The 27,563-nt window shown below is 42.8% G+C and overlaps 1 protein-coding gene across 16 annotated transcripts in view; it reads right to left on the bottom strand.

Annotated features, from left to right (window-relative positions):
- Positions 1–27,563, bottom strand: part of ARHGEF9 (Cdc42 guanine nucleotide exchange factor 9) — a 426,609-nt gene that overhangs the window by 165,144 nt on the left and 233,902 nt on the right. The window contains exon 1 of one of the 16 annotated variants that reach the window (XM_061410332.1): positions 5,603–5,661. The exons of 13 other annotated variants lie outside the window; for them this stretch is intronic. In XM_061410332.1, the coding sequence (XP_061266316.1) occupies positions 5,603–5,605 (3 nt within the window). In that variant the 5' untranslated portion in view covers positions 5,606–5,661. Of the gene's footprint in view, positions 1–40; positions 678–727; positions 1,738–5,602; positions 5,662–27,563 lie in introns of those variants that run through there. 2 more of the 16 variants (XM_061410339.1, XM_061410338.1) reach the window with 2 other exon arrangements.

Genomic DNA, 27,563 nt, shown 5'->3' with positions numbered 1-27,563 from the left:
CCCCGCTCCCCGAAGCTCTACTACTTATGGAAAAACTCACATATTAGCAGTGAAGGGTGGGGTTGATGGAGATGACACTGGGAGAGCAAGCTCTACTGGACCACAAGACAATACTATCAACTCTCCATTAGCCAGTGGGTAGAATGACCCAGAATGTGTATATGGACTATGCAGGCCTCAAACTTTTATCCCTACTCATGAGCTCCTCCCCTAGAAAAGAAAAAGCTCCAGTCCATCTGTCCTTGATGCTTCAAGGCAGCTCTGGATCTGGAACAAGTGGAGAGTCTGAAACCAATCGTTAAAATGAGGCTCGAACATATTTGCTCTAAACTCTCTGTTCTCCCCATTTCCTCTTCTTCCTTTCAACTGTCTAATTGAGAGTTGGTGATACATTATTTAACTCTACTGTACCTCACCCTCATGAGTTACAGACCATGGCATTCCTCACATATAATGGACCCCAGTCCTGCAGCCTCCTGTTCTCACCCACACATGATGTTATCCAGAGAATTCATGTGTTCATAGGTATGAAAGAATCTGGCATTCTCTGATGCCTTGCTCCCAGGAAACTTGACCTTGTCACAGATTCATTCAGTGATTTATACAATGACCCTGTGAGATACATAGGGAATGTAGGTTGACTTCTGCATTTGCTAGATGTCAAAACTGAGCCACAAGGAGATTAAAGGGTAAGCTCAGATCACCCAGCAAGGTAGGGGCTATGTACCTTGGTCTTTAGACTTTATGGCCAGCAGGACTTGGCTCCACATAGTAGCAGGCAGACATCTTGCCACTTCCACATAAACACACACACACACATGTTCATGACATTTGTCTAGGCACATTAATGAGGATGGGTATCGGGGAATAGGCTGTTTCTCTCTGGCTACCATCTTGACCACTGTATTATTTGTTCTCCTTTCCTCCATAACTGGTTCCAGCCTGTATGGGTCATCAATCTTCTTGGCATTTGGAGAAACAATTTCCAGAATGAGAACATATGGCTCATCAGGCAAAGGACTTAAACATTCCCTTCCCAGAACTGAATTGCTGAACATGTCCTCTAGAAGTCATCTTTTCTATCAGTCTACTCTGATGAAGGACACCAAGGTAATTATTGGCTCCGCAAAACCAAAGTCAAAATAATTCAGACAACAGAGACAGAATATGGATCATGCATCCTCTCATACAGGTCTGCCTTCCAACACACCAGCCAGAGAATAACCCTATGGTCATGATATTAATGCATAACACATGACACACACAGGAAAAAACACACACACTGATCTTTTGACTTAGTTACGACATTCTGTTGGTTAGCTCCTGCATAAGGAATCCTTTATTGGGTTATAGCCATTGTTCTTTTGATAGAAGGCATAGAGGGAGCTCCTCAGCTTGGATGCAAGAGAGATTTCAAATAGGACCTTTTATAATACCACCTTTTGAGTACCTCATGAATTACTGTTTACAAAGTGTTTCACATCTACTGTATCACTTGATCCTTATGAATGAGCTATATTTTAAAGATGAGGAAACTGAGTCTCAAAGTGGAGAACTGGTCCTTTGGCCAATCACACATGTAATAGAGCTCAGTCTTTTGACTGCATATGCACTCATATCTATCATGCCATACTACCAATGTCTACTAATTCAGTTCAGTTCAGTCGCTCAGTCGTGTCCGACTCTTTGCAACCCCATGAACTGCAGCACGCCAGGCCTCCCTGTCCATCACCAACTCCCGGAGTTCACTCAAACTCACATCCATCGAGTTGGTGATGCCATCCAGCCATCTCATCCTCTGTTGTCCCCTTCTCCTCCTGCCCCCAATCCCTCCCAGCATCAGAGTCTTTTCCAATGAGTCAACTCCTCACATGAGGTGGCCAAAGTATTGGAGTTTCAGCTTTAGCATCATTCCTTCCAAAGAACACCCAGGACTGATCTCCTTGCAGTCCATGGGACTCGCAAGAGTCTTCTCCAACACCACAGTTCAAAAGCATCAATTCTTCGGCGCTCAGCTTTCTTCACAGTCCAACTCTCACATCCATAAATGACCACCGGAAAAACCATAGCCTTGACTAGACAGATCTTTGTTGGCAAAGTAATGTCTCTGCTTTTCAAAATGCTATCTAGGTTGGTCATAACTTTCCTTCCAAGGAGTAAGCGTCTTAATTTCATGGCTGCAGTCACCATCTGCAGTGATTTTGGAGCCCAGAAAAATAAAGTCTGACACTGTTTCCACTGTTTCCCTGTCTATTTGCCATGAAGTGATGGGACCAGATGCCATGATCTTAGTTTTCTGAATGTTGAGCTTTAAGCCAACTTTTTCACTCTCCTCTTTCACTTTCATCAAGAGGCTTTTTAGTTCCTCTACACTTTCTGCCATAAGGGTGGTGTCATCTGCATATCTGAGGTTATTGATATTTACTAATTAGCTATAATTAACTCATAGAACTGCATTCACACCATAAACCAGATTGTTCCTATTCTTTAAGAATCCCGAAGAAGGAGATTTAGACAGCCACTTTCAGTCACTGGTACCCCTTCTAAATGGAGCTTCATTTAAACTTGTCTTTTTACAATTACACTAAAAGTCAATTTCTTCTTATTCTGACCACAGTGCAGGAAAAGAACTGCTGATCACTGGCCTCAATAAAATAAGTATTTACAGAGAAGTCTCCCCTCACCTGCCAAAAATGGGTACCAACAGGGTGTTACTAGAGCTTAACAAGTACCTACAGCCCAACTCAGAGCACCATGAGGGTTTAAAGTTTTATCACTGACTGTTTATCAAGGGTCAAAAGAGTATCTTGACATCAATTACCAACACTCTGCTCACGAATCTAACTGTGATGCTGTTTGAATTCCCCTAGGCCCAGGTCTGGGAGAAGGCAATGGCACCCCACTCCAGTACTCTTGCCTGGAAAATCCCATGGATGGAGGAGCCTGGTAGGCTGCAATCCATGAGGTCGCTAAGAGTCGGACAAGACTGAGCGACTTCACTTTCACTTTTCACTTTCATGCATTGGAGAAGGAAATGGCAACCCACTCCAGTATTCTTGCCTGGAGAATCCCAGGGAAGGGAGAGCCTGGTGGGCTGCTGTCTATGGGGCCACAAAGAGTCAGACACAACAGAAGTGACTTAGCAGCAACAGCAGGCCCAGGTCTACTTGATTCTGCTACCTGTATGTTTTTCACAGTGCAGTCTTATTTTTAAGGAGTCCATTCTTGGCTTTCCCCAGGAGCAGTTGGCTCATTCTTGTCCCCATTTAGTCTAGTTGACATGCCTGGGCCCTCAGGTCATAAACTCCAGCTACACCCTGGAGAAAACCAATCCCTAGATAGGACCCTGTGGCCATAAACCAACTGGAAAGCCTGTTGTCAGGGCCTACTTGGAGTCAATGACAAAGCTGGATAGCACTTCAAAGATCATCACCCTTAATACCTCATTTTATAGATTAGGTATAATATCGCAGTAGTGACTTGCCTAAGCTCAATAGATGGCCAACCTCTTTCCCATTTTCCCATCATAACACAATTGATAGAGAAGGTGGAAAAAGGATACTTGGATTTAAGATCTTGCTAAAGAAGGAATGGCAAAGATGATAATATTAGCTAATACAGAGCACTAACTATATATCAGACACTATTATAAGCACTTTATACACATCAACTCATTTAATCCTCATAGCAGCCCTATTATTATTCCTATCCTACAGGTGAGGAAACTGAAGCTCAGAGAAATTAAAAAATTTGCTCAAATCCATACAGCCAATAAGTACTGAAGCCATAATTCAAATGCAGGCACAGTCTGATTTTTATAGCATCTTTGCTCTTACAAACTATACTGCCTCTGAGTCTTACTTTCTTCATCTGGTAAGTGAAGATAATTCTACACTCCCACATGATTCATGAGCTGTAAGACACTGAACCAAGAATTGACAAATGTGTGTAAAGACAATGAGAAGAGGGCACTTTAGAAGGGGATGTAGTTATATAGGGCTCCTGTGTTCTCTAGTCACAAATGCAAGCAGGAATAAGGGGATATTCTTCTCTTATCCTCTGAGATGATTTAAAAGTAAGCTAAATTTGGGCTGGAAATTAGTTTCAAATCTCCCTTTTGTATATAGAATTGACTTTTAACTTGCTACAATTTTTCATAAATACGACTTTTCTCTGCTCATCCATTTTTCACTCAACACTGTACCAACAGTGAATGCCCTTCAAGCAGTATGCCAAAGTGGTTAAAGGCAAGCAAACCTAGCTTCAGTTCTGGGCTCTGCTACTTTAGAAAGTAGAAGTGACAATGGGAGGTGAGGAATACAAGAGAAGCCACATAAGTAATCCAAAATGGAACTGTCAGCATGTAATTAAGGATACCAAGAGTACACTATCACAAAAGCCATAGACAAAACTTTCAAGCTATACAACCTTCAGTTTAGTTTCTTCATATGCAAAATGGGGTTATTAATACCTGCCTCACAGGCAGAATTGTAGAGAAAGTGAACTGAGTGCTAGATGTATAATGTCTAGTACTGTGTCTGGTATACTCTGGCCTAGTGCAAGACTTCAGAGGAAGGAAGGCTCATGTGTGGGCTCTAAAACAGTTTTGTGGTGCACTGAAGTAAGCCTTAAAGAATAGGTACTATTGTAATGGATAGAGAAGGAAACAGAAAAGGCATGGGAGGCAGACTACAGTCTCAAAGGTAAAGAGTATGGGAAATTTGATGGTAAACATAGTGAAGTTTGGAAAGGGCTGGGAAGATTGGGATGGAAAGACAGCTAGAAAGGTTGATTGGAGTCTTGTTTGAAGGCTTTAAATTTCATTTGAGGAAAAGGAGATCAAAGTTGATTTGGTAGAGGGAGTTCAATCCTAAGTATGATCATTAAAGCATAAGGATAAGTAATGAGGAAATGTTGGTTTGGGAGTGGCATAAAAGATAATGTTTTCTCTAATGTGCTGAATGCTGGTGGCCAGCAGGACATGCAAGTAGATTTGAAGTTCAAGAGAGAGCAAGGGAGATAGTTATATAGGTTTGAGAGCCAATGATCCAGAAGAAATTATAGAAACCAAGGAAGTTTGCCCTGGAAGAAAGTGCTAAGAAAGAAGACCAGAAATCTAGGAAAACAGCAATAATGGGAGGTGAAGAAGAGAAGAGGAGCCAGAGAAACAAATGAAAATGGAGTTGTCAGCACATAGTTAGGATACCCAGGGGTTCAATCTCACAAAAACCAAGGACAAGTGTTTTCAGCAGCAAGAACTGATCAAATTATCAAATAAAACAGAACTACCTATGAGAGGAAAAAAAATCAAGAAAAGTCTATTTGGGAGTGGCTGTATCAAGGCTTAAATTCTTCATTTCTTGTTTATAACTGTTTTATGACCCCCACCAAAATCCCTAATTTCCCAATGGTCACAACTTCTTCATCTTGCGATCCCGTCATCCCCAAAAGCCAGGAGATGGTGTTGGGTTACTCCAGCAAGGTGCCCAAATTGCACCTTGCCTTGGGACACTGTTGATGTGACTTCTAATAAAATACTTCCCAATCCTCAGGGCATTTCAAGTACAGGACCAAATATAGGTTGGTTCTTGCTCAGACTTACCATTGAGTGGGGCACATGGTGTTCTGCATTCCCAAACCAAAGACACTTTTGGACATGAATAAAAAGATGAAGAGGGAGAAGAGTCATAATTCTTAAAGGAATAATATCCAATTCCTTTTTAATCTAGATTTCCAAGCAATTCTAATTTCAAATATTCTATTCCATTGTCCTACAAATAATCTGTTATCTGACCCATGTGTCCTGACTTCTTACCTGAAAATATGATCACTATTCATTGTAGGCATTGGGAGTTTGATCTCTCAGGCTGGTTTCTGATCAACAATGAGGCATGTGCCTATAGCTAACTTGGAGTGGCCAGTGAGCCCTTTTAGGAGGAAGGAAAGAAGGCAAGGAAGAGGGAGGAAGAAAGAAAAACAGAGAGAAAGAGAAGCACTTGTTGAAAACATGTGCCAGGCATTGGGTAAGGGGATTTCTTTTGTGATCTTAGTCTCTATAGGTCTCCAAGGTAAGCATTAATATACTCATTTTTACTGAATATAACCTGTGAGGTTACCAAATAGCCCACAGTCACCCAGTTAGTAGGTGGTCGAGCAGATATGAATGTCTAGCTGACCTTATTGTATAGCTTTGCTTTTATGAATCCCCAACACTACCTATCAAGAAGGCACGGTGAGAGGGCTCCCAGCTGGTTTCTCTCTCCAGGGAGACCAGTCCACCCTGTGAATGATCTAAATCAGTAGTTCTCAATCCCCTGGAAGGCTTGTTAAAATACAGATTGCTAGGTCCCATGAGTCTCTTATTCAGTACTCTGAAGTGAGGCTTGAGAACTTGCATTTCAAACAAGTTCCCAGGGGATGCCTGCTGGTTCAGGGACCACACTTGGTGAACCACAGACCTAGAGGGTCTTTCTAGTCTAGACTTTACCCCTGCCTTTCCTGATGCCTCATTCTCCTAAGGATCCCCATGGCACCCCACTCCTTGCTTGGTTACAGTGTACTGCTTATTGGTTGGTATGTCTGAGAATGAATGAGTATTTTGGGTCACGTAGGGAGCATTCTCAATGCCAGGCCTTGCAAACACAGAAATAAAACCCTCACCCAGTTTTTTTGTCTTCCTTCTTTCTTGCACCTCTTGTCTTCCTCTTCACATTCTTGACCTCTAGCTGAACAGAACCACCCCCAAAATAGTTATTTAATTAGCCTGGGTGGCTGCCAGAAATACTAGAGTTTTAATGGCAAGGATCAGCAGAGGGAAGGATTAAAAAACTGTTGTTCAGAATAGTATATGTCCTATTGCCATGAAAAGTAGCTGAGCCTGGCTTTCCTTCTGAGAAGCTTCACAAGGGGATAAGAAGCGGCCTGAAGGATTTTGCCTTTCTATAAGGTTTTTTTTTCAGTTGATACTTGCCCCCATTCTCTCAAAAGCTCCCCTCCCTCAACAGCTGCTGCTGATCCTGCTAAGTCGCTTCAGTTGTGTACAACTCTGTGCGACTCCATAGATGGCAGCCCACCAGGCTCCCCCGTCCCTGGGATTCTCCAAGCAAGAGTACTGGAGTGCCCTAAACAGCTAGGCATGGACAAAAGAAAATCCTTTTCTTTGTTCCATTTGGCTGATTGATGTTAGTTGCTCAGTCATGTCCAACTCTTCATGACCCTATGGACTGTAACCCTGCAGGCTCCTCTATCCATGGGATTCTCTAAGCAAGAACACTGGAGTGGGTAGCCATTCCCTTCTCCAGTGGATCTTCCTGACCCATGGATTGAACCTGGGTCTCCTACATTGCTGGCAGATTCTTTATTATCTGAACCACTAGGGAAGCCCTTGTTTCCTTTACACACATCCAAAATAGGCTGGGATTTTATTCTCTCCTGAATAAACCAGAGATCTTTTGCATATGGCCTTGTAAACAGACTCTTATCTTGCCCAAATTGTTCAAGGACAAGACTCTTACCCATTTATGGGTTACAAAGGTGTAACTCAGACTGTTTCAACAATAGTGGGGAGGTATCAAAAGACTAGCTATTAGAAGAAGCTCTACCAGTAAGTCACTGAATCATCTTGGATGGGTCCCTTTACCTGTCTCAGTTTTTTTATCTGTCAAGTTACAGACTTGAATCAAACAGCCCTTTCCAGTTCTGGCTTTCTACTAAGGGTAACACTTGAGCTTTGCAAAGGTCAGGAATTTCATTATTGTAGATTATTTCTTCTCACTGATCTTTGCACTTGATAGTAAATAAGTGTTAGTTGCTCAGTCGTGCCCGACTCTTTGCGACCCAATGGACTGCAGCCCACCAGGCTCCTTTGTCCATGAGATTTTCTAGGCAAGGATACTAGAGTGGGTTGCCATTTCCTTCTCCAGGGGATCCTCCCAACCCAGGGATCGAACCCAGGTCTCCTGCGCTGCAGGCAGATTCTTTACCGACTGAGGTACAAGGGAAGTTTTGCACTTGATAGGATTTTTTTATTGCTCTCTACTCAAGAAAATGAGAACTTGACACTGGCTAGTCCCTTCCTGAATATAACTCACTCAGGCATTGTTAGTGACACATTAAAGGACAAGCCAGTCAGACTGACTGGGAAAACTGAGGAATGGGTTTTCTACTTTAGCCCTTGACTGCTCTATTCAAAAGTCAGTGTGGGGCTGTGGGGCAGTGGGGTGGGGGCGGACTTTCTTAGTGGTCCAGTGGTTAAGACTCTGCCTTCCAATGCAGGGAACTTGGGTTCAGTCCTTGGTGGAGGAATATGCCATGGGGCAACTAAGCCCCATGGCAACAAGAGAAACCCACACACCACAAATAGAGAAGCCCTTGCACCACACCTAGAGAAAGCTCACGCACCATAATGAAGACCCAGTGCAGCCAAAAATAAATTTTAAAAAATGTCCGTGGCAGGGAAAGCTTCCCTGGTGGCTCAGTGGTAAAGAATTTGCATGCCAATGCAGCAGCATGGGTTTGATCCCTGATCTGGGAAGATCCCACATGCTGTGGGACAACTAACACAACACACAATACTGAGCCTGTGCTCTAGAGCCCATGAAGCACAACTACTGAGCCCACGTGCCACAGCTACTGAAGCCCATGTGCCTAGAGCTCGTGCTCTGCAACAAGAAAAGCCACTGCAGTGAGAAGTCTGCAGTGAGAGAGTAGCTCTAGCTTGCCACAACTAAAGGCCCATGCACAGCAACAAAGACCCAACAGAGCCAAAAATAAATAAAAGTCAGTAAGGACCTTTGCTCTTTGTTCTAGCCACATAGCTCCTCAGATAAATCATCTTTCTCATGACATCAGCTCTTACTACCTCCAGTCCCATATTTCCAACTACCTGTTTCACATTTCCCCGGGGACCTGCTACTGCCTCCAATAAAACATACGTAAAACTCATAACATTAAGGCCCCATTCCCCTCCATCCTTATTTTTCTCATTTCTGATAAACTTTCTGGGCCTGCTGATTTTTTTCTTCTACATATAGATATGACCCTTTATCTTCTTTTTCAATGCCTCATCTTAGGCCTGGGCCTTATCACCTCAAGTTGCCTCCTAACTGACCTTCCTATGGCTCACAGGTCTCTCTCCTCCTTAATAATGCATTTCTTAAAACTTCTTTGTTGGTGCCACTATTCATGCTCAGGAAGCCTCAAAAACTCCCTACTGTCAATCTCTCAAAGCTCTCCTTAATCTAGTCCCATCTATGGATCCAATTCTTGTCTTGAACCAACAGGGACCTTCCACTCTGGTAACACAGAGTCTCTTTCAGGTAGATGACTCCTACCTCTGTGCCTGATTCAGCCATTCCCTTGTCCATGGTTAAGTGTAGGGATACGAGATACACTTCCTCTTCCTTGCCATATGATCTTGGCCCACCTGCTCCTTAATCTTGTCCCTGACGACTCCACCCTGTATCTTCTCTCCCTTGCCTCTTTCCCTAATTTCTACCTAGGATAAGAAGAAGATATTAAATAACATAGTTATTCAAGTTGTTAACCAGGGTGTTATTCTCCAAACAGATTGTATACTTGTGAACAGTAAATCTAAAACATCTGCTTAATCTATAATGAACACTGTTTTTAGCCTCTAAAGTTCTGTGCCCAGAGCCCTAAAACAAGGTAAGCTCTGAGGAAGATCACAGTAAAAGAGTCAGCATCTCTGTCAGGTTGCAGAATATTCTATGGGGTCAAAGAAATTGTTTGCATAATATGTACCAGATGCCCTATAGGCCAATCCATTGCTGATAGGATTTATGGCCAGGTGGCTTCTGGGGTGGGCTGGCTTTTGCTGAAGATCTTCACAGATGCTCAATGGTCATCAGAGAAAGAAGAAATGTCAGGTAAGAAAAAAAAAAAAACTGATTTTTTTTTTTAAATCATAAGGACTGCTATTTGTTTTCCATATGACTTAATACTTCACACCTAGCTAGTTTCAGCTTTAATCTGGATGCTGCAATCACCCATAACCAGATAATTTCATTTCTGAGAAGAATAATTAATGCATTCAAGTGATGGTGGCTTTAAAGGTATTAAAAGGAAGTATGCAAATATTGCCACTTTTCATGACGTGATTATCTTTTTCCTAGTTTGGGCATGTGATTTGTGAGTCATTAGGCATTGGCTTCCTTCAATATCCCACTGTTAACATAATTTTTCACTTTAACAAAATGAAGGTTGGCTTTAGCCACACCTGGCAGATACAAACCCCAGCCCAGCTGGCTTGATTTGAAAGAAGAGGCTAGATGCAGGTCAGCTCAGCAAGAACAAAACAGACCACCTGATCCAGAGGCCAATATGTCAAAAGCCAATTCACACCTGTCAGCTCCTAAAAGCTTGGTAAATCCAGATAAGCATCTTAAGATATGAAGCCATCCAGGACATTTTCTCAATTATTACAGACTAATAACAAAGGATAACACCTCTTTCTAGACCTCTTCTAAAAGAAGTTACAAAGTGATCTCAGCTATAACAGTGACCAAATATATGAGGTAAGGGAAGTTGCTTGTTTGGTTTACACCTTAGCAATTGACTCTTCTAGTATGACACTTCAGCCATTAACTCAACCTAATTGGCCCAGGAGTTTCTGAAGACCCAGCTGCTGCCCCAAAGCTTATGATGTCAAGAGTTCGTTCTTGTTGAAGGAATAGGTCTTTTAGAGAAAATGCAGCCAACAGGGCCAAGGATTGCAAAGATCAGAGAGAAGTGTTTCCAGACCACCAATTATGATACCATTGGCTGCAGAGGTCCCCCTCAACAGAGTAGCTCCCAACCTGATAAGCATCAGCTTGCACCTTCAAAGCATCTTGGAAATAAAAGTTACTGTCAAGTTGTTTGGGAATTTTTTGGTATCATCCAGGTGACTCTGATTCTTTATACCAGTTTCTCAATTGTCATTCCCAGACTCTTTGCTCAGAATCACTGCAGCATTTTTAACAAGCAGCCTGAGTGATTCTAAATCATATATCACAATGAGACCAAGTGTCTTTTAAACTTTCTAGAGCCTGAGTTTGAAGTACAAGAATTTCCTCTAATTGCAATGGTTTCCGAAGAAACCAGAATCTCTGAAATTCTGGCTCTTGGCTTCTCTTTCTTGTGTCAGTTTTCAAGCAGGCTAAGGAGTTATAGTAGTTTGTCTAAGTGGATTTTCCTAGGCTGCCTCAAGAGACTATCTGCACCTGCACCCCTACTTCCACTCCCTCCTAGACCTTCAACATTGATGCCCCTAATGGAAAATTTTTGCAGCATGTCTCTACACTACAATCTGGAAGCAATTTCCTAGAGCTATGCTCAATCTACCCAAGTCAGCTCCCAATACTCTAAGAGAAAAATTATCAGTAAAAAAAGAAAAAAGACCCAGCAATGCTCTTTCCACGAGTTGAGTCAGAAGCATGTCATCCCAAGCTGGAGGTCCTCTGACCCCTACCTATCTCTGGAGTCAGACTGGGACCTATCTCCAAAATATTCCTGCCCTGATTATCTCACCCTTCTTGGCTTGCTGTGGCTACTAAGTTCCAGCTATCCATGTGGGTCGCTTGTTTCCTACATACCTTGAAAGATGGCCAGGGCAAGCCTGAGGGATAGGTAGGAGATTCAAAAAGCCCCAAATGCTTGAAGTGACCTAGACCCATCACCCTACACCTGGGTTCTTGAATTTCTTTACATAGTTCCACTGAGACAAGCCTTGGGAGCTTTAACTTTTTCTGGACTGTGACTTGAAGGCCAGCCTTGGAATTCCTCCAAAGGATGGAGGTGGGGCTCCTCTAGGTTTACAGAAGGGTTAGGAGGAGGGGGCTAGAACTACATGAAGAATTTGTCCTCTGTGTCTCCCACATGTATAGTTCTATACTCATCAACACCGCAGCCAGAGGGTGGGTGGGCAAGGCAGCAAGAAGGGAAAGTCATTTTTTATCCATTTGACAGATGTCGTGTTAAAATCTTGTAGGGGAAAGAGGACTGTAGGTGGGGGGGAGGAGCAGAGGAGGAGATAGGTTGGAACTAATAGTTCTAATGTATTCTTAAATGTGGCCATCTGGTCTAAGGTAGTGATAACAGGAACAGCATTTAGTAAGGTATACTGTGACCTGCTTCTATACCTGGAGAAGAAACAGAAAAAATAAATATATTTCAACCAACTTAAACCACCTTGAACTCTACTGAGCATGCCCACCCAGGACACCGGCTTGCAAAGTCTCTAGCATTGGCAGGCATTTCCAAAGAGAATGTAATTATCTCCTGAGGAGTCCCTATAGCCCAAAAGGGAAATCTGCATTTAAACAGCCCATTAGAAAGTGAAAGATGGTTTCCAGTGGCTTATTGATTTCCCTCTTCTCTTTTACTCCCTGCAAGAGAAAAGACATTGGCCAAGACATTTAGCAGTGTTTCTGGCCCTTGTCAGTAGTTTCCTGTTCAGGGATGGGTCATTTTTCTCCTGACAAAGTCTAGCACTGTCCTGGGTTCCCAGAAGACATGATAAATGATTGATGAGCAGAAATGGTCAGTGAGCATTCACTAGATCAGGCCCCCGGGGACTCAAACTGGCTGAGCTGTCTCCCCTTCAGACTGTGTCCTTTAAGACTACAGACAGAGGGATGTAACATCTAAACCTAGGCTAACAGTGAAGACACAAGAAAAGCACAATCAGACCCCCCCTCAGGGCCCAGGAAGGATAGAATGCAGATTGGATGCAAACACCCAATCTGTGTTTGCAGGAAAAGTGATTGTGCTTGTAACAAAAGATCTTCAAGTAGGTCAGTTAGGCTTATGTAAGAGATCCTCTGCCTGTCTGGGCTAGGTAAAGGAGGTAGGAGTGGAGAAGGGAAGGGACCCAGGAAAGCTGACTGAGGGACAAGGCAAACAGCAAGATACTAGGGCTTGAACCCACTCTTCTTGACTCTGTCTCACGTTCAAAAGCCTGAAAGAGTGAATTATTATACTCAGAGAAGGCCAGGATTGGAGACTCCCAAGAGCTAGCACATCTAGTTCAGTCTAACATTTTACAGATAAGAAAACTGAGGTTCTAGTAAACAGAAGTGGCTAACATGTCAAGTTAGTCAGCAGCAGAGCCAAGATTAGAAACCAAGCCTACAATAGTTTAAAAGGACAGTTGTCAATTGTTTTGGTTAAAAATTGCTCCCCTGAAATTATCAAAACATTGTTAATCAGCTATACCCCAATACAAAATAAAAAGTTCAAGATTTTGTTTAAAAAATAATCAATTGGTTAAAAAAATAAACATCTATCCCAGTATCTACCTACTACTAATGTAGTATGTGTTTTACAAAAAATCTATACAAAAAAGTAGAAATGAAATGATGAGATTAACAATTTAATATATAAAGAACTTGCAATATTTTCTTCCTAAGTTTAATTTTGGAGATCAGTTTTAGACATTTTCTGATGGTCCTTCCTCCCTCTGCCCTACAGATGTCACCCCTTGAATACTACAACCATCACTTGCCTCACCCTCCTCTCAGGGCCCCAAACAAATCTGACCCTCCCTGGAAATGAAGGCTAAGTACGAATTACTTCCAGTATCTCATTCACCACTAAATGTTTTTGCTAAGGAGTCTGAAATTCAAATTTACACTAAAATGAAAATGCTAGTGAAAAAACAGTGGGAAGGAAAGAATGGGCTCCAGGCTTGACTTGGTTTCTGAGTATTGAATTTAAGCAAATTGAACTTAAGCAAATATAACTCCCTGAGCTAGTTGTACCAGCTTATCTCAAATGGAAAGTTAGGTTGTCTTTGACAGATGCTGCTGTCAAGAGACAGAGGGGAATTGAAGAAGACATGGAAACAAGGAAGTCAGAAGTGGGATGGAGTGGGATAAGAAAGGTCAGAAGACAAAACTTGACTATTTTAGATTTTTGCCATGGGTTACCTTTACCCAGAATAGAACTTTAGTACAAGGATGGCCTTTAGGTTCCGCTGCCAGAAGAATGAGTACTGCTTTCTCCACCCAGTTCAAGCCACCTAAAGTAGTTTCAAGAAAAGAGAAAGTGGCTCACCTACCATGAGCTTAACATTATAGTTTCTAAATTCCTTTCATATTCATTACACATTCATGAGCTCACTAGATCCTGCCAGCAATTCTGGGGAATAAGAAGAGCAGGGATGAGACCTCATTTTTAAAATGAGGAAACAGGCTTGGACAAAGGAAGTCCCTCAGGTATCCCAGGAGAACGGGCAAAAAGAGAACCCAAATCTTCTGACTCACAGTCCAGAATTTTTCTAATAATAAAAAATGGTTAACATTTACTGAGTACTTAGTATGTGTCAGGGCTTCCCTGGTAGCTCAGAGAGTAAAGCGTCTGCCTACAATGCAGGAGACCTGGGTTTGATCCCTGGGTCAGAAAGATCCCCTGGAGAAGGAAATAGCAACCCAATCCAGTATTCATGCCTGGAAAGTCCCATGGACTGAGGAGCCTGGGGTCGCAGAGTCGGAAATAACTGAGTGACTTCACTTTCACTTTAGTATGTGTCAGGGACAAATCTAAGTTTTTACATAAACTAACTTACTTGATCCCCATTTTAAAAATGAGAAAAACATGGCTCAGAAAGATGAAGTAATTGCTGAAGGTCACACAGGGTCAGAACCAAAACCCAGGTAGTCTTACTCTAGAACCACTGCTCTTAACCTCTGCTCTCCACAGCATATCCTCATGCTCCTACAGGATCACAGAACCTCCAAAGCATAGCAAGATATAGATTAGGGTGTATATTATCATAAACAGAGAAAAATATATTCATGTATGTTTTATATATCCATGTAACATTTCTCTGGAAGGATTCACTGATGACCTCTGCAGAGGAAGCCAAGTGGCTGGAAGGCAGGGCTAGAGTGAGACTTTTCACTGTGTACCTTTTGGACCATGTGACTGTATTTCCTTTTCAAAAATAAAGTAATTTTAAAATGAATCTTCTATAGTCAAGAGAGCTGAAGAAACTATGTGGCTGCTTCCTGGCAGAGCTCTGGTGACTGAGCCTTCCCTATCCACTTCTCTGGGTGCTCAAAATTTAAGAACAGAAGGTGTCTCTCTCCTTTTTTATTCCAATTTCCTAACCCCTGACATTGCTTGTCCAATCCCCTTTAAAGGTCAGTATTATAGTCATTCCATAGGTTTCAGTGGCACAAGTGAAAACAGCAACAGTTTGAGTTAGGCTCTCATAGCAAATCTGTAAGTTATAGGAAAATAACCTATTAGTGGTAGGACAGATGACAAAAGACACAAAAGGCCTTCCCCAGAGCCTAGCACCCAAGGCCTAAGCTCCACAGATTCTTCCATTTCCTTCCTCTCACCACTCTTGTCTCAGTGTGCTTACCCACCCTTCTCCTGGGCTGAGAAAGGGAAAATACACAAGCTAGAAAGGCTCTAGGAAATTTAGCCTAGCTTGTGAGTCTGTGGTGTACAAAGAAAAATACACAAAGGGAGAAAAAGTCAGCCTAGCTATATTTTAATGTTCACATCAAGGCCGGTAAGAGTCAGCCCAAATGGTCTCAGGGAACTCTCTCAGCTGTGGTTTCTGGATCTCTACTATCTTAACTCTCAAGAGTTGGCAAAATACCCCAAAGATTAAGGGTTTAAAATATTTTTTCTTCAGATACCTTTAGGTCCAACCCCTTAGGCAGGTCAGTCATACAGGGCTTCTGTAGTCGAAGCTGTGAGGAGGTGGGAGTAGCTAAGGTAAACCAAGTGCCTTCAGGGATCCTCCTGAAGTGAATTAAATCTGCAGCACAATTCCCTCTCACAACAGCTTAGCATCTTCTCTAACGCTTCACTGCTTCTAATATGCAGGAGACGAGTAGGACGTGAGCTGTTGTGGAAGGGATGACAGGTCAGTGCCTCTCATGGAGAAGCAGGGCACTTCTGGGTTAGGCTGTGCCCCAGAGAGCTCCTGTCCCTTGCTATGTGTCAGAGACAAACCTAAATTTTTAACATTAAGTTGCCACCAGCAGCTTCCTTTTAGTACCGGACTTCATGGGGTGATAGCTTGGGGCCATAGAAAGAACACGAGTCTCGAGGCCTGGCTTCCAGACCAGAATCCACCATTACCTAACCCTGTACCCTCAGACTCAGTATTCTCATCTGCAAAATGGAGACAATACTAGTTTATAACAGGGTGCTGCTGCTGCTGCTGCTGCTAAGTTGCTTCAGTCATGTCCGACTCTGTACGACCCCATAGACAGCAGCCCACCAGGCTCCCCCATCCCTGGGATTCTCCAGGCAAGAACACTGGAGTGGGATGCCATTTCCTTCTCCAATGCAGGAAAGTGAAAAGTGAAAGTGAAGTCGTTCATTCGTGCCCGACTCTTAGTGACCCCATGGACTACAGCCTACCAGGTTCCTCTATCCATGGGATTTTCCAGGCAAGAGTACTGGAGTGGGGTGCCATTGCCTTCTCCGTATAACAGGGTAGGGGGAAGAAATTGAGAAATAAAGTGAAGACAAGCTCCTAGATTACCTCCAAGTACATGTAATCACAACTTGGATAGACTCATAACAATTAACAATAGTAAAACATGGTCAACATTTTAAAAGGCACTTTCACATATTTTGTCACTATGAATTCTTGCACCCCACAATCCTGAAACTTAACAGTTAAGCCCATTTTACAGACCAGAAAAGAGACTCAGAAGGAATTTGCCCATAATTTATGGGATGAGGAGAAATCTGAACTTGTGCTAATAGTCTAGTTCCTGACCCACCCCCTTCAACAAGGCAGGTGGAAATGGCCCTGAGCACAAAACTTAGAATAAGGCACATTCTCAGGGTCAATACTGGAAATAAAGGCTACATCCTCTGGCACGGGGCAGGTACAGGCTATCTGAGCTTGCTTTTTCTAGTTTAGAAAGAAAACTGTTTCTGATGCTCCCCCCTTTCCCTACCTAGAGTTCCTAAGAAGCCAAAGCTATATGACCATATAAATGTTGCAAACCTGTATTCTGGGAAAGGACTGACCTGGTACTGAAAAGCATCTTTATGAGTGAGGGTGATCCCAGCATAACTGACCAACCTGACCCCATGAGGTTGCCTCTCTTTGGTCTTTCTTTCTACTGCTACTCTGTAAGTTAGGCTCAGTAGTTGGCAGGTATTGACATCAACTTAGGAATAGGGGAGATACAGCTTTATGGGTGAAGAACAAATAGATCTGCAAAGCATTTTCTCAACTGAGTCTATCTGAGCTTTGCCAGATTCTGAGAGGCAATATTGGTGATTTTATATATAGACCAAATAAGACTCAGAGAGAGGAAGGGAACCTGACTGAGACACACCCCAAGTGGCAGAATAGCAACTGAAGTGTGTGTGTGTGTTTGAAATTTTATTGCACTCTTTCTTCAGGTAAGGAACAATATAAAAGAATATTAGAATTTTTTTCGATCTTCAAAATCTTCTACCCTAAATGTAAAATCATAGTAAGAAATTTGTGTTTCTTGATTTCAAGTCCAAAGCTCAGAAACAGACATGAGGCTGTCACATTCAACAGTAATCCCCTGGGGCTTTGAGGCTGCTGCTAAAAGGCAGACCTGGCACACTGGCCACCTGTCTAATTGCTCCCCACCCTTTACCCAGACACAGTCTAGGGCCCCTCCTTCTAGCTCCAGCCTTTGGTACTAAGGGCCAGAAAGGCCTCTCCAGGACACCCCGACCTGGTTTCCAGCTTGAGAAACTCTAAAAATAACAGATCTTCATTAGTGGGGCCAGATGGTCCAAGCTGCTGTGCCTAGGGGCAGGGCTGTGGTCATTAAGGATGTGGCTGTTCTCTCCATCCACCACTGACCCAGGAGAGGCTGAACCTCTGCCCTCCTTTATGCATCCTATGTACTTCCCCTCACAATCCCCCACTCACAATTTAGATATACTTACTCTGTTCCAACTTGTTACTTCATTCCCAAGAAAAACAAACTTTAATATCAATTACTTTTGGCTTTGTAGGATATTACTTCACAATTATACCATTCCCTAATGGTCTGTAAGTAGATTAGGGAATAGAGGAGCAGGCTCAAACTTTCTACGTTGATCAATGTCAATTTATCTTCTCCATCTGCCTGTTAACATCTCAGGGCTCAGTTCTAAGTTTTGTTTGAATGATGGAGCCTGCTATAACACATGCCACCTTGAGTATCCATTTTATTACTGAGCTTACTGCTCCCTGAAGCCTGATTTCAGGGATAAAGGGGCAGAGCAAACTGATAGAGGCCCCACCAGATGGGGCCAGTGCCCTGTTGTGCCTACTTGAAAGACTGGGACAGCTGACTGGTCTTAGGGATACACTGTGTTCTTCATCAGAATGTGTCCCATAAGGATGTGTGGGGCCTGTGTGTGTGTCCCATAGATGGGTTCAAATGTGTCTCAAGGTGGGGTGGGGGGGTTGTTTGTTCAAGTCCTTAGAAGTGTGTGCCCAGGGGTAGGAGTATATCTGAGTATGCATCTCAGTATACTCTACATGTATGTGAATGTGCAGTTATGTTTTATATGCATCCACGTATGCCCGCACAAATTTTCATAAGCATGCCTCACGTGTGTATGTGTGTACTCTGCCTGTGCCAAGCATGTGCAAGTGTGAGTGTGCCCCATGGCAAACTGAATGTGTATGCTCCAAGGGTGTCAATGAGAAAGTATATCCCATATGTGTGTCCTGTGTGTATCCTAAATATACTCCACGTATGTCTGAGTGTGTGCATCACATGTGACCTATAATGTGTGAATATGGGCAGAGGCCATTGATAGACAGCAAGACTGAACTAATTTTCCTCCTGTACAATTTGTTTCTATCAGCTTTCCCCTAAGACACCTGAGTTAATCTGCTCCCAAGAAGGTCAGAGGACATTGACTCAAATTTCATCTGTCACTTTCTGAATATATTGTTCATAGGTGCTTTTCCCAAGAGGCTTAGCCACCACTCCATTTATCCAAGAGGCCTCAAAAAGAAAGACAAGGATCAAGGACCAACTCTAAGACTTTGGGCATGTCCTTACCTCTCCCCAGATAGCAGTTTCCTTAGCAGTACCGTGAGGGAGTGGGCTTATGGGTTGTTTCTCATTCTTATCCAGTGATTTTCTCAGTTTAAGCATCATGGACTAACTCTGATCTCTCCTACCACCACTACCACAACAAAAAGAAAGTTGTACATATATGTGCATATGGATTAGCACGTACAGATGCCTCATTCTAGCTAGACTCCCTTTAGCCCTGGACAGGCTATTGGTTGCTTCCCTACATTTGTCATTCCACACTCATTTTTCCAGTGTCTTGAGCCACTTGAAGTAAAAAGGATAAAACTCTAAATGCATACAATGTTCACTAAAGCTCAGGCAAAATGAGATGGGGTTTATCCAAAGCATTCCTTTCCCATCTTTTGGGATGATTGTGGGAACTAGTGATGGTACTAAGCCATTTTTAGGCTCAAGGTACAACCAGATAAATCTACAAAGAGAAAACCTCCAAACAGGGCGTGAAGGGTCACAGGATGTAGGGCCACCCTTCTGAATTTGGCAAGGCCTCTCATGCATGGGTGGACTTATAGGTCAAATAACTGTATCTGAGCTGCCAATTAGTAGTCCAATGCCATCCTAGTCAGAGTTACATGGTGACATCTGCCTAGTTTTCTCCGCTATCTTGACTGACTTTTATAACAAGACATGGATAAAAGCAAAGTGCAGAAGGCATCTTTACAATGAACTCCTTGCTCAAGGCCATTTGGTATGGGTGGGTTGATAACATCTAACTATATATGCAATGCTCTTAAGAGCACACCACTGCTTTAAGAGGAAACACTAATAGTTTCAATTTACTTAACCTTAAAATGGGGAGAATAATCCAAGCCTTGCTCACTTCACAGGGTTGTAAGAAAATAAAAACATGGCAGGAACAGATGACTATAGAGGACTATACAATAGTCCTTATCCTCTTGCCCTGTTCACGAGGTAATGAGAATTTTCCAAAGTAATACAGATAAAGGTAAAAAGTGCAGACGTGTCCTAATTAGGTCATTTGTCCAGAGCTTGTGAAATCTAAACACAGCTCTTAATCATATCATGAAACCCAGTAATGCCCATCACAAATTCTGGTCAAGGACCTGGGAGCAAAGAATTGGTTTTTAAAAGCTAAGTACCTAGGTGATTCTGGCTTGATGGATTTAAGAAGGCACTAAATAAAAATACAATTAACTTTGGCTTTCTTCCAAGCTCCTCTTTTATCTTTGCAGGAGATAGGGAGACAGAAAGCTAGTCTGGTATTTATAGTACCATGTGTGGCCAGGTGGTGGGGTGGGTGGAGATGGGGCTAAATAAAAGAAAGCTTCTTATAAGAAAAAAAAAAAAAAATTCCAGCTTCCCACCAATGACCCAAGACATGGGCCGGGACATAGGGATTCTATCCTTCCAGGGGAGGAAAATAAAAGAGGCCTCCATGTTGTAACAGAGAGAAATGAGGCACAAAGACAATGGAATTTGTTAAAGGTCACCCAGCAACTAAGTTCATATTTATAGCCCCTCTTTATATTCATGTGTAAGTCTTTAACAAATCCTTTACAGAGAGAATTTGTTAAAGGTAGAGGCCTACCAAGTGTCAGGCCCTTCCACTACAGCAGTCACTCAGGGATTTTAGCCTCAGAAAGTTCTCAGGGATTATCAGCCCCATTTAATAGAAAAGAAAACCAACTCAGAGAGGCTAAGTGACTTGCCCAAGGTCACAGAGCTAAAAAATGACAATTAGTTCAGTGATCTTTTGCTTTCTATCACATCATACAGATTTCCTTTACCATTCCTGAAAGACAAGAGCAGCTTGCAAGTCCCATGGATCCAGGAACTCACATTCTTGCAAGCTATAGCTCAAGTACTGCTTCAAACATACTGTGTGTTTCCTTGTGTGAATCCTTTCTTATTTTGAGCCTAGTTCCCCAGCTTCCAAAATGAGGAAATTGGACTCAAGACAGCTGTAACACTCCCTTTCTAGAAGATAGAGCTGTTCGGAATGATTTAAATGGCACTGTAACTTTCAAAGCTTGAGCCCAGATCAGGCACTATATGACAATACATCCCTGAGTCTCATTTTTCTCATCTGCAAAATGCAGTAGTCCCTGTTTTACGTACTTCATAGGGCCACTACCAAGTGAGACAATGTGCAAAACCCACTGAAAAGTTTAAGACAATGTTCAAGAGAGTCAAGAATCAAGCAAGCATCCACCAGCCCCAGTGGCTTTTCTCTAAATCTAAGTAGAGAAAGTGTCAGTACACTTTCTATCCAATAAATTTTTCTAAGCCCTCCTATGCAGTTCAATCTAGATTTCAAAACAAGTGCCTCAGCTGGCTGCAAGGTCCAAAGGACATTAGTAAATCTCTCCACTGCCTATTAGGCCCTAAACACAAAGCAGTCTCATCATTATGCCTGTTCTGAGCATTCCCCACCATGTCAGCTCTATCAAAGCTTCTCCTAAGGATTCCTGGCTCTACCATGCCTCTTTCCAAATGTCAAAGCACCCACTGCCCAGCCCTACTGCCAACCAGCAGGGTTCACAGAGAGAGGAGGATGGAAGAGAGTGGGCAGAGGAGAGGCTGTGGGAAGCACAGCTAAAAGTAGATGCTGCCTTTAGGCAACACACTCTGGGGGGGTGTGGGTGGGCTCTTAGCACATCCTTCCTGCAGCCTGCTGGGCAGGGAGGTACATCCTTCCCCTCCTCTAATGAAGGCAGGCAAACAGAGGTCATAGCTGCCAGAACCATTCCCAGATCTGGCTATGGATGCACAATGCTAGATGCCTCTGGACCCTGAGGGTGGATGGCTGAGCAGCACAGTATTGCACCCAGGGAGCCCTTCCTCAGAAGAACTGATGTAGTCTGCAGAAGATTCTCCGCTCCCCTACCCGCATCTGACTGCCTGGCACCCTAAGGGCTCTGACAGGCCTTTTCCCCTTTAGGAGGTTACATAATACTTTTGTTCTCCCAGCCTCTCTCTAAGAGCTCTCTCCAACCAAACCTGAGAGAGCATCCAGGTCTCTGATACAGCCAAGGGAGCACAGAGCCAGAACTCTGTAGCAGAGGTAGAAGGTTATAGGGGGCAAGGGGCTGATTTGATGACTCAGGATACCAGACCCACCTTTTCTCCCTCAGTGCCTTAATTCTTTCACTTGTAAAACAGGACGGGGAGAGGCATGCAAATTTCCAAAATACTTTAATTGCTGGCCCACCCTGGCCTCCTCCATCGAGTTACCTTATCTTCCAAGCAATTTGGTTGTGCTGGGCAACCATCCCTGCTCTTCTAATTCCCCTAATGAATAAGGTCTGCACTAGCAAGTCTGGAACTCTAGACTCTCCGCCACTCAAAAAGACAAGTTCTGCTTTTTCATGCCATGTTTTATAGAGAAGTTTGTGGCTAAAATTTCATTTAAGAACACGATTCTCCTACTAAATCTACTTCTCATTTTAGTCACATGGAAACAAGAGGCCTAGTGGAGAAGGGCTTTGATCAAGTTCTGGCAGCAAGGTAGGTACAGAGCCACAGCTTGATTTTAGTAGGCCCAAGGCCATTTATAGAGTTTTTTCTCCTACTAAAGATCTGCCTTCCATATGCTGTCTCTCCGTCATGCATTCACAATTTCCCTCTTCTCTACTACCAACTCTCAATCTTGATGCTCAAAGCCCAAATGCCCAATTCTTGTCAGGGGCCTGAAACTAGCACAGAAGAGTGATAAAAGCAAGAAACAACTGACCTCGGACACATCCCTCCCTTAACCTTTCCCTTTCCTCTAGGTTATCTCTTTGTTCCTTTCTTCAAAGTTTTCTCTTGAATTCTGCTGTATGTCAGTAACAACTTTTAAATTCTCAGTCATGACCACATTCTGACCACAGAGTTCAGTATGCAGGCTACACTGGAAGAACTGAAAAGATCTGCCATCAAGAGACCTGGGTTCTAAGCCAGGAATGATCACTTTCTGAATATGTGACCTTGAGTAAGACGCTTAATCTCCCAGTGCCTCAGTTTCCTTCAACTACTTCCAGATTTAAGCGAACAGCCAATGAAATAAGTACAAAATTTTATTCATTTAAATTCATATTAGCACTAGTAGCAGTATTAACTAAATGAATGGCTACTTAAAATACTGTAGGAAAGGGGTTCTGAGGTGTCAAAAGAGCCAGCTGCTTGCCTCCTAGGCTTTCCCAGACCTATAAGGCTGGCATTTTATCTATAAGAGGCAATTTTCAATTACCCATGCAACATGTCTCTTGAATAAATACTAAATCCCAAACTAACATCCCCCCTGCCACTCAGTTCACAGTAGATTTCACTTCCCTGTGGGCAACCAGTGTGTGCTCAATGAATATAACCCCATAGTTCAGTTATTCTAGAAGAGACCTAAGCTAAATATAATTAGGAAGGCAAGTCTCCTACCTCCAAAATAACCCTGTGCATCCCAAACCTGCTAAAAGAGATCTTTGGATCACCTACTAGTTTTGAATAATAATATTCTTAATCATTTTGATCATTAGTATTCATCACAAAGTAAGCACAGATCATTAAACCTGGAAGAAATCTTTGAAGCTATCTAATCCACCTGATCTTACTTTGCAGATGAGGAAACCAAATTTCAGAGGGGAGAGATAATTTGACCAAGGTCACCCAGCAAATGAACAGAATCTTCTTCACCATTATAGAAAATGCATAGGAACTTTTTTTCCTGAAAGGTTCAAACTATCTCACAGCTGATAATTCAAAATCCAAATAGACCCTCAGACTACTCACTCTCTAGGGTTGAATCCTCCATTTTGGTGTGGGCACAAGCCCCTAGGATTCATCAAGGCCCCCACAATCCTAGAATAAAATTTCGCCATCTGTGAAGCCTGCCTATTCATGTGTGCAACAAGCCAGATTCAGGCTGAGCTGACATTTCCTTTGAACATAGCAGTCATTTTCATCCCTGGCTGAACATTCTTGTCACCTCAGGGAGCTTTTAAAAAAATATTGATGCCAGGCCTCACCATGACCAACTCAATAAGATCTCCCCCAGAGATCTTAGGAATTGTTGTTAGTCTTGTTAACTCCCCAGGTGATTCCAATGTGCTGCTAGGGCTGAGAACCACCATGTTAATAGAAACAATGCAGTCAAGCAAAAGAAATACACATACAGAGTTACGTGAACTGTTTGAAAACTAAATATATTATTTTAAAGCTAAATCTATGATGCCCTGCTTTTCCAAAGAGGGGAAAAGAAAGTGGTACCCAAAATCTACATTTGTGGCACTGACCCTCAGGCAAATTCTGGACTCAATTAGGAAACATATGGTTTGTGGGTATTCAAAGAAAACAGGGAACCCCAAAGTCTGCAAAAGGATTTACTAGGGGTAAGATACCAAATGATTCATACTTTTTCTCATGGGGTCATTGGCTTGGTAGATGATTGTTATGAAACTTGCATACAAATTGATGTCCACAAAGCATACAACAAATCCATCATGCTACATTATCCTCATCAACAGGCTGATAGGATAGATGATGGTAGGGCCCAGTGGATTCTGCACTATCTGACCAGATGTACACAAAAGTTCAGTTCAGTTCAGTTCAGTTGCTCAGTTGTGTCCGACTCTTTGCAACCCCATGAATTGCAGCACGCCAGGCCTCCCTGTCCATCACAAACTCCCGGAGATCACTCAGACTCACATTCATAGAGTCAGTGATGCCATCCAGCCATCTCATCCTCTGTCGTCCCCTTCTCCTCCTGGCTCCAATTCCAAGAGGCAGCTTTGATGAGTTGCCAGAGGAGCTAGCATTAATCAAATTATATTCAACACTACTTGGAATCAATAGCTTGGATGGTACTTATTCAGTTTTTAAATGATGTAATGCTAGAAGAGACTGCTAATCTGTTTCATGGCAAGGAAAAAAAGAAAAACTCCAAAAGCTAGGAAAGACCAACCAAAGAAAATAAAAGTTCAACTGATGCAATGCTAGAAGGAACTGCTAAGTTTTGGCACAATGAAGCAAAATTTTAAAAGCCATAAAAAGCTAGAGTAATCGATCAACCAAACAAAATTTAGTGCTTGGTTCAAAAACACCTGAAGTTAGGTTCAAAAGGCCAATTTCACAAGAGCATAGACGACTGGACGAGGCAGCAAAGCCATTAAGAAGGCTTTTAATCCTCTCTGCATGTTTGAATCACCTTGGAATACTTATTTTTTATTTAAAAATAAAAAGCTGCTTGGAACCTATCATGTGACAATTCAATCAGAATCTCTTAGAGTGGAAACTTGGCACAGGTATTTAAAAACTCTCAAAAAAAAAAAAAATAAATAAATAAAATAAAAACTCTCCAAGTGATCTGTATGTTCACTGAGGACTGAGGACCAGTAGAAGATTGCAAAATTAGGTATTTCATAGACAAAGTCCTTTTTTTATTTAATCCTGATTAGATGGCACATGGTATAATATGATCAGTTCTGGGCAGCACGTTTATACATATATAAACATACATATGTATGTATATATACATACATATCGGAGAAGGCAATGGCACCCCACTCCAGTACTCTTGCCTGGAAAATCCCATGGATAGAGGAGCCTGGTAGGCTGCAGTCCATGGGGTCGCTAAGAGTCGGACACGACTGAGCGACTTTACTTTCACTTTTCACTTTCATGCATTGGAGAAGGAAATGGCAACCCACTCCAGTATTCTTGCCTGGAGAATCCCAGGAACCGGGGAGCCCGTTGGGCTGCCGTCTATGGGGTCGCACAGAGTCAGACACGACTGAAGTGACTTAGCAGCAGCAGCAGCAGCATACATACATATATATCTATATATATATAGTGTTTCAGGCTTCACCAATTCACACTGACTTTCTCCTTGAAGATCCCAAATAGTGAGTTTTCATGAGACTAAAGGGAACTCTTTGCTGTATATGCAAGATTAAAAAGCAACATTTTATTGAATAAAGAATTCTGTCCAAAATTGCTATATAAATGAGAGGTATGAAAAAAGCACTAAAAATTAAAGCAAGTAACTGAGGAAGCTAGTATGATTTCAGGGATGACTTATGCTCCTTCCCCTCCACCTGACTCCATTCAGCTGCACACTAACTGGGAATGATCAAATCTGACTCTTTTGCCCCTGTCCATTTGAAAGGCAGACCCACTACCATCCCATAAATCTGACTTTTACCTCTTGCATCGGTAAAACCAGGAATAACAATACTTCCTATCTACTTCACAAGGTTGATGTGATGCTCTAAATTGGGAAAAAATACAGAATTGCTTTGTATAGGCCCATGCACTGACAAGGGATTATTAGTATTGTCATTACTGGGCTATTTCCCCAGTCTTCTCTCCCTACGAGGCCCTTCCCCTCTCTAGTTTTCCCACTCAGTACTTTGGTGCCAAGGCAAAGCACCATACCAAATACTCGTGAGGGCTGTACCTACTTAATGACAGGAGACACTCTGGGTAGACATCAGAAAAGCTAAGCTTTGATCAAGGATTCCTGGAAAGCCAGAGACTCAGTTGGCCTAAACAAGTTGCAGAGCTAGAAATAAGGGCTAGAGGGTCTGAGATTCCCTACTTCCATCCCACTTTTTGGGGCAAAGCCAATGGGACTGAATCCAGATGCTTTTTGGGAGGTCTTCTGAGGAGGCAGTTATTTTTTGAGAATAGCTCAGTTTCCAATCATATCTCTATATAGAGCAAGTACTCCACAGGCCAAGGAGAGCAGAGGCCAAGATGACAAAGAGAGGCTAGAAGGAGGACATGCTTTGGCAGCATCTCTGCAACTGCTAAAGTGTACCCTCTGATTATAGCCAAGCACTCCCAATCTAGACCTCACCAGAGTACAGAAGAGCACCTCACCCACAGGTTCATTGGGATCCTTCAGGCCCCTAGCAACTTAATTTCTCTCTCTCTCTCACCACCCCCCCCCCTCTCTCTCTCTCACACACACACACACACACATGGATAAGAAAGTCTGAATCAGGGCCCAAACCCTGTTCACCAAACTAACAATCAAACTGGCCTCTCCAATCTGCTCAGCTATCTCAGTTGGAATCTATTCAGAGACCAACAACATAGAAACAAACAAACAAAAAACCAATTTCACACTGCAGCTAGGTTGGGAAAGTTTCCCTGCTGCTACTGCTAAGTCGCTTCAGTCGTGTCCAACTCTGTGCGACCCTAGAGACAGCAGCCCACCAGGCTCCCCAGTCCCTAGGATTCTCCAGGCAAGAACACTGGAGTGGGTTGCCATTTCATTCTCCAATGCATGAAAGTGAAAAGTGAAAGTGAAGTTGCTCAGTCGTGTCCAACCCTCAGCGACATGGACTGCAGCCTATCAGGCTTCTCCATCCATGGGATTTGCCAGGCAAGAGTACTGGAGTGGGTTGCCATTGCCTTCTCCAAAAGTTTCTCTAGCCACAGCCAAAATTGGAGTACACTGCACAGGCAGATGTTACAGGTTCTGACAGATAGAAGCTGTCTCAATGGGGAGAGGGGAAGCACTGCTCAGTTTGTTCCCACATGCTATCCCTTTGGGCTTCCCAG

The sequence above is a fragment of the Bos javanicus genome, chromosome X (assembly GCF_032452875.1).
Source record: "Bos javanicus breed banteng chromosome X, ARS-OSU_banteng_1.0, whole genome shotgun sequence".
In the NCBI taxonomy this organism is placed as follows: domain Eukaryota; kingdom Metazoa; phylum Chordata; class Mammalia; order Artiodactyla; family Bovidae; genus Bos; species Bos javanicus.
This window is presented reverse-complemented; position numbering and strand designations above follow the sequence as displayed.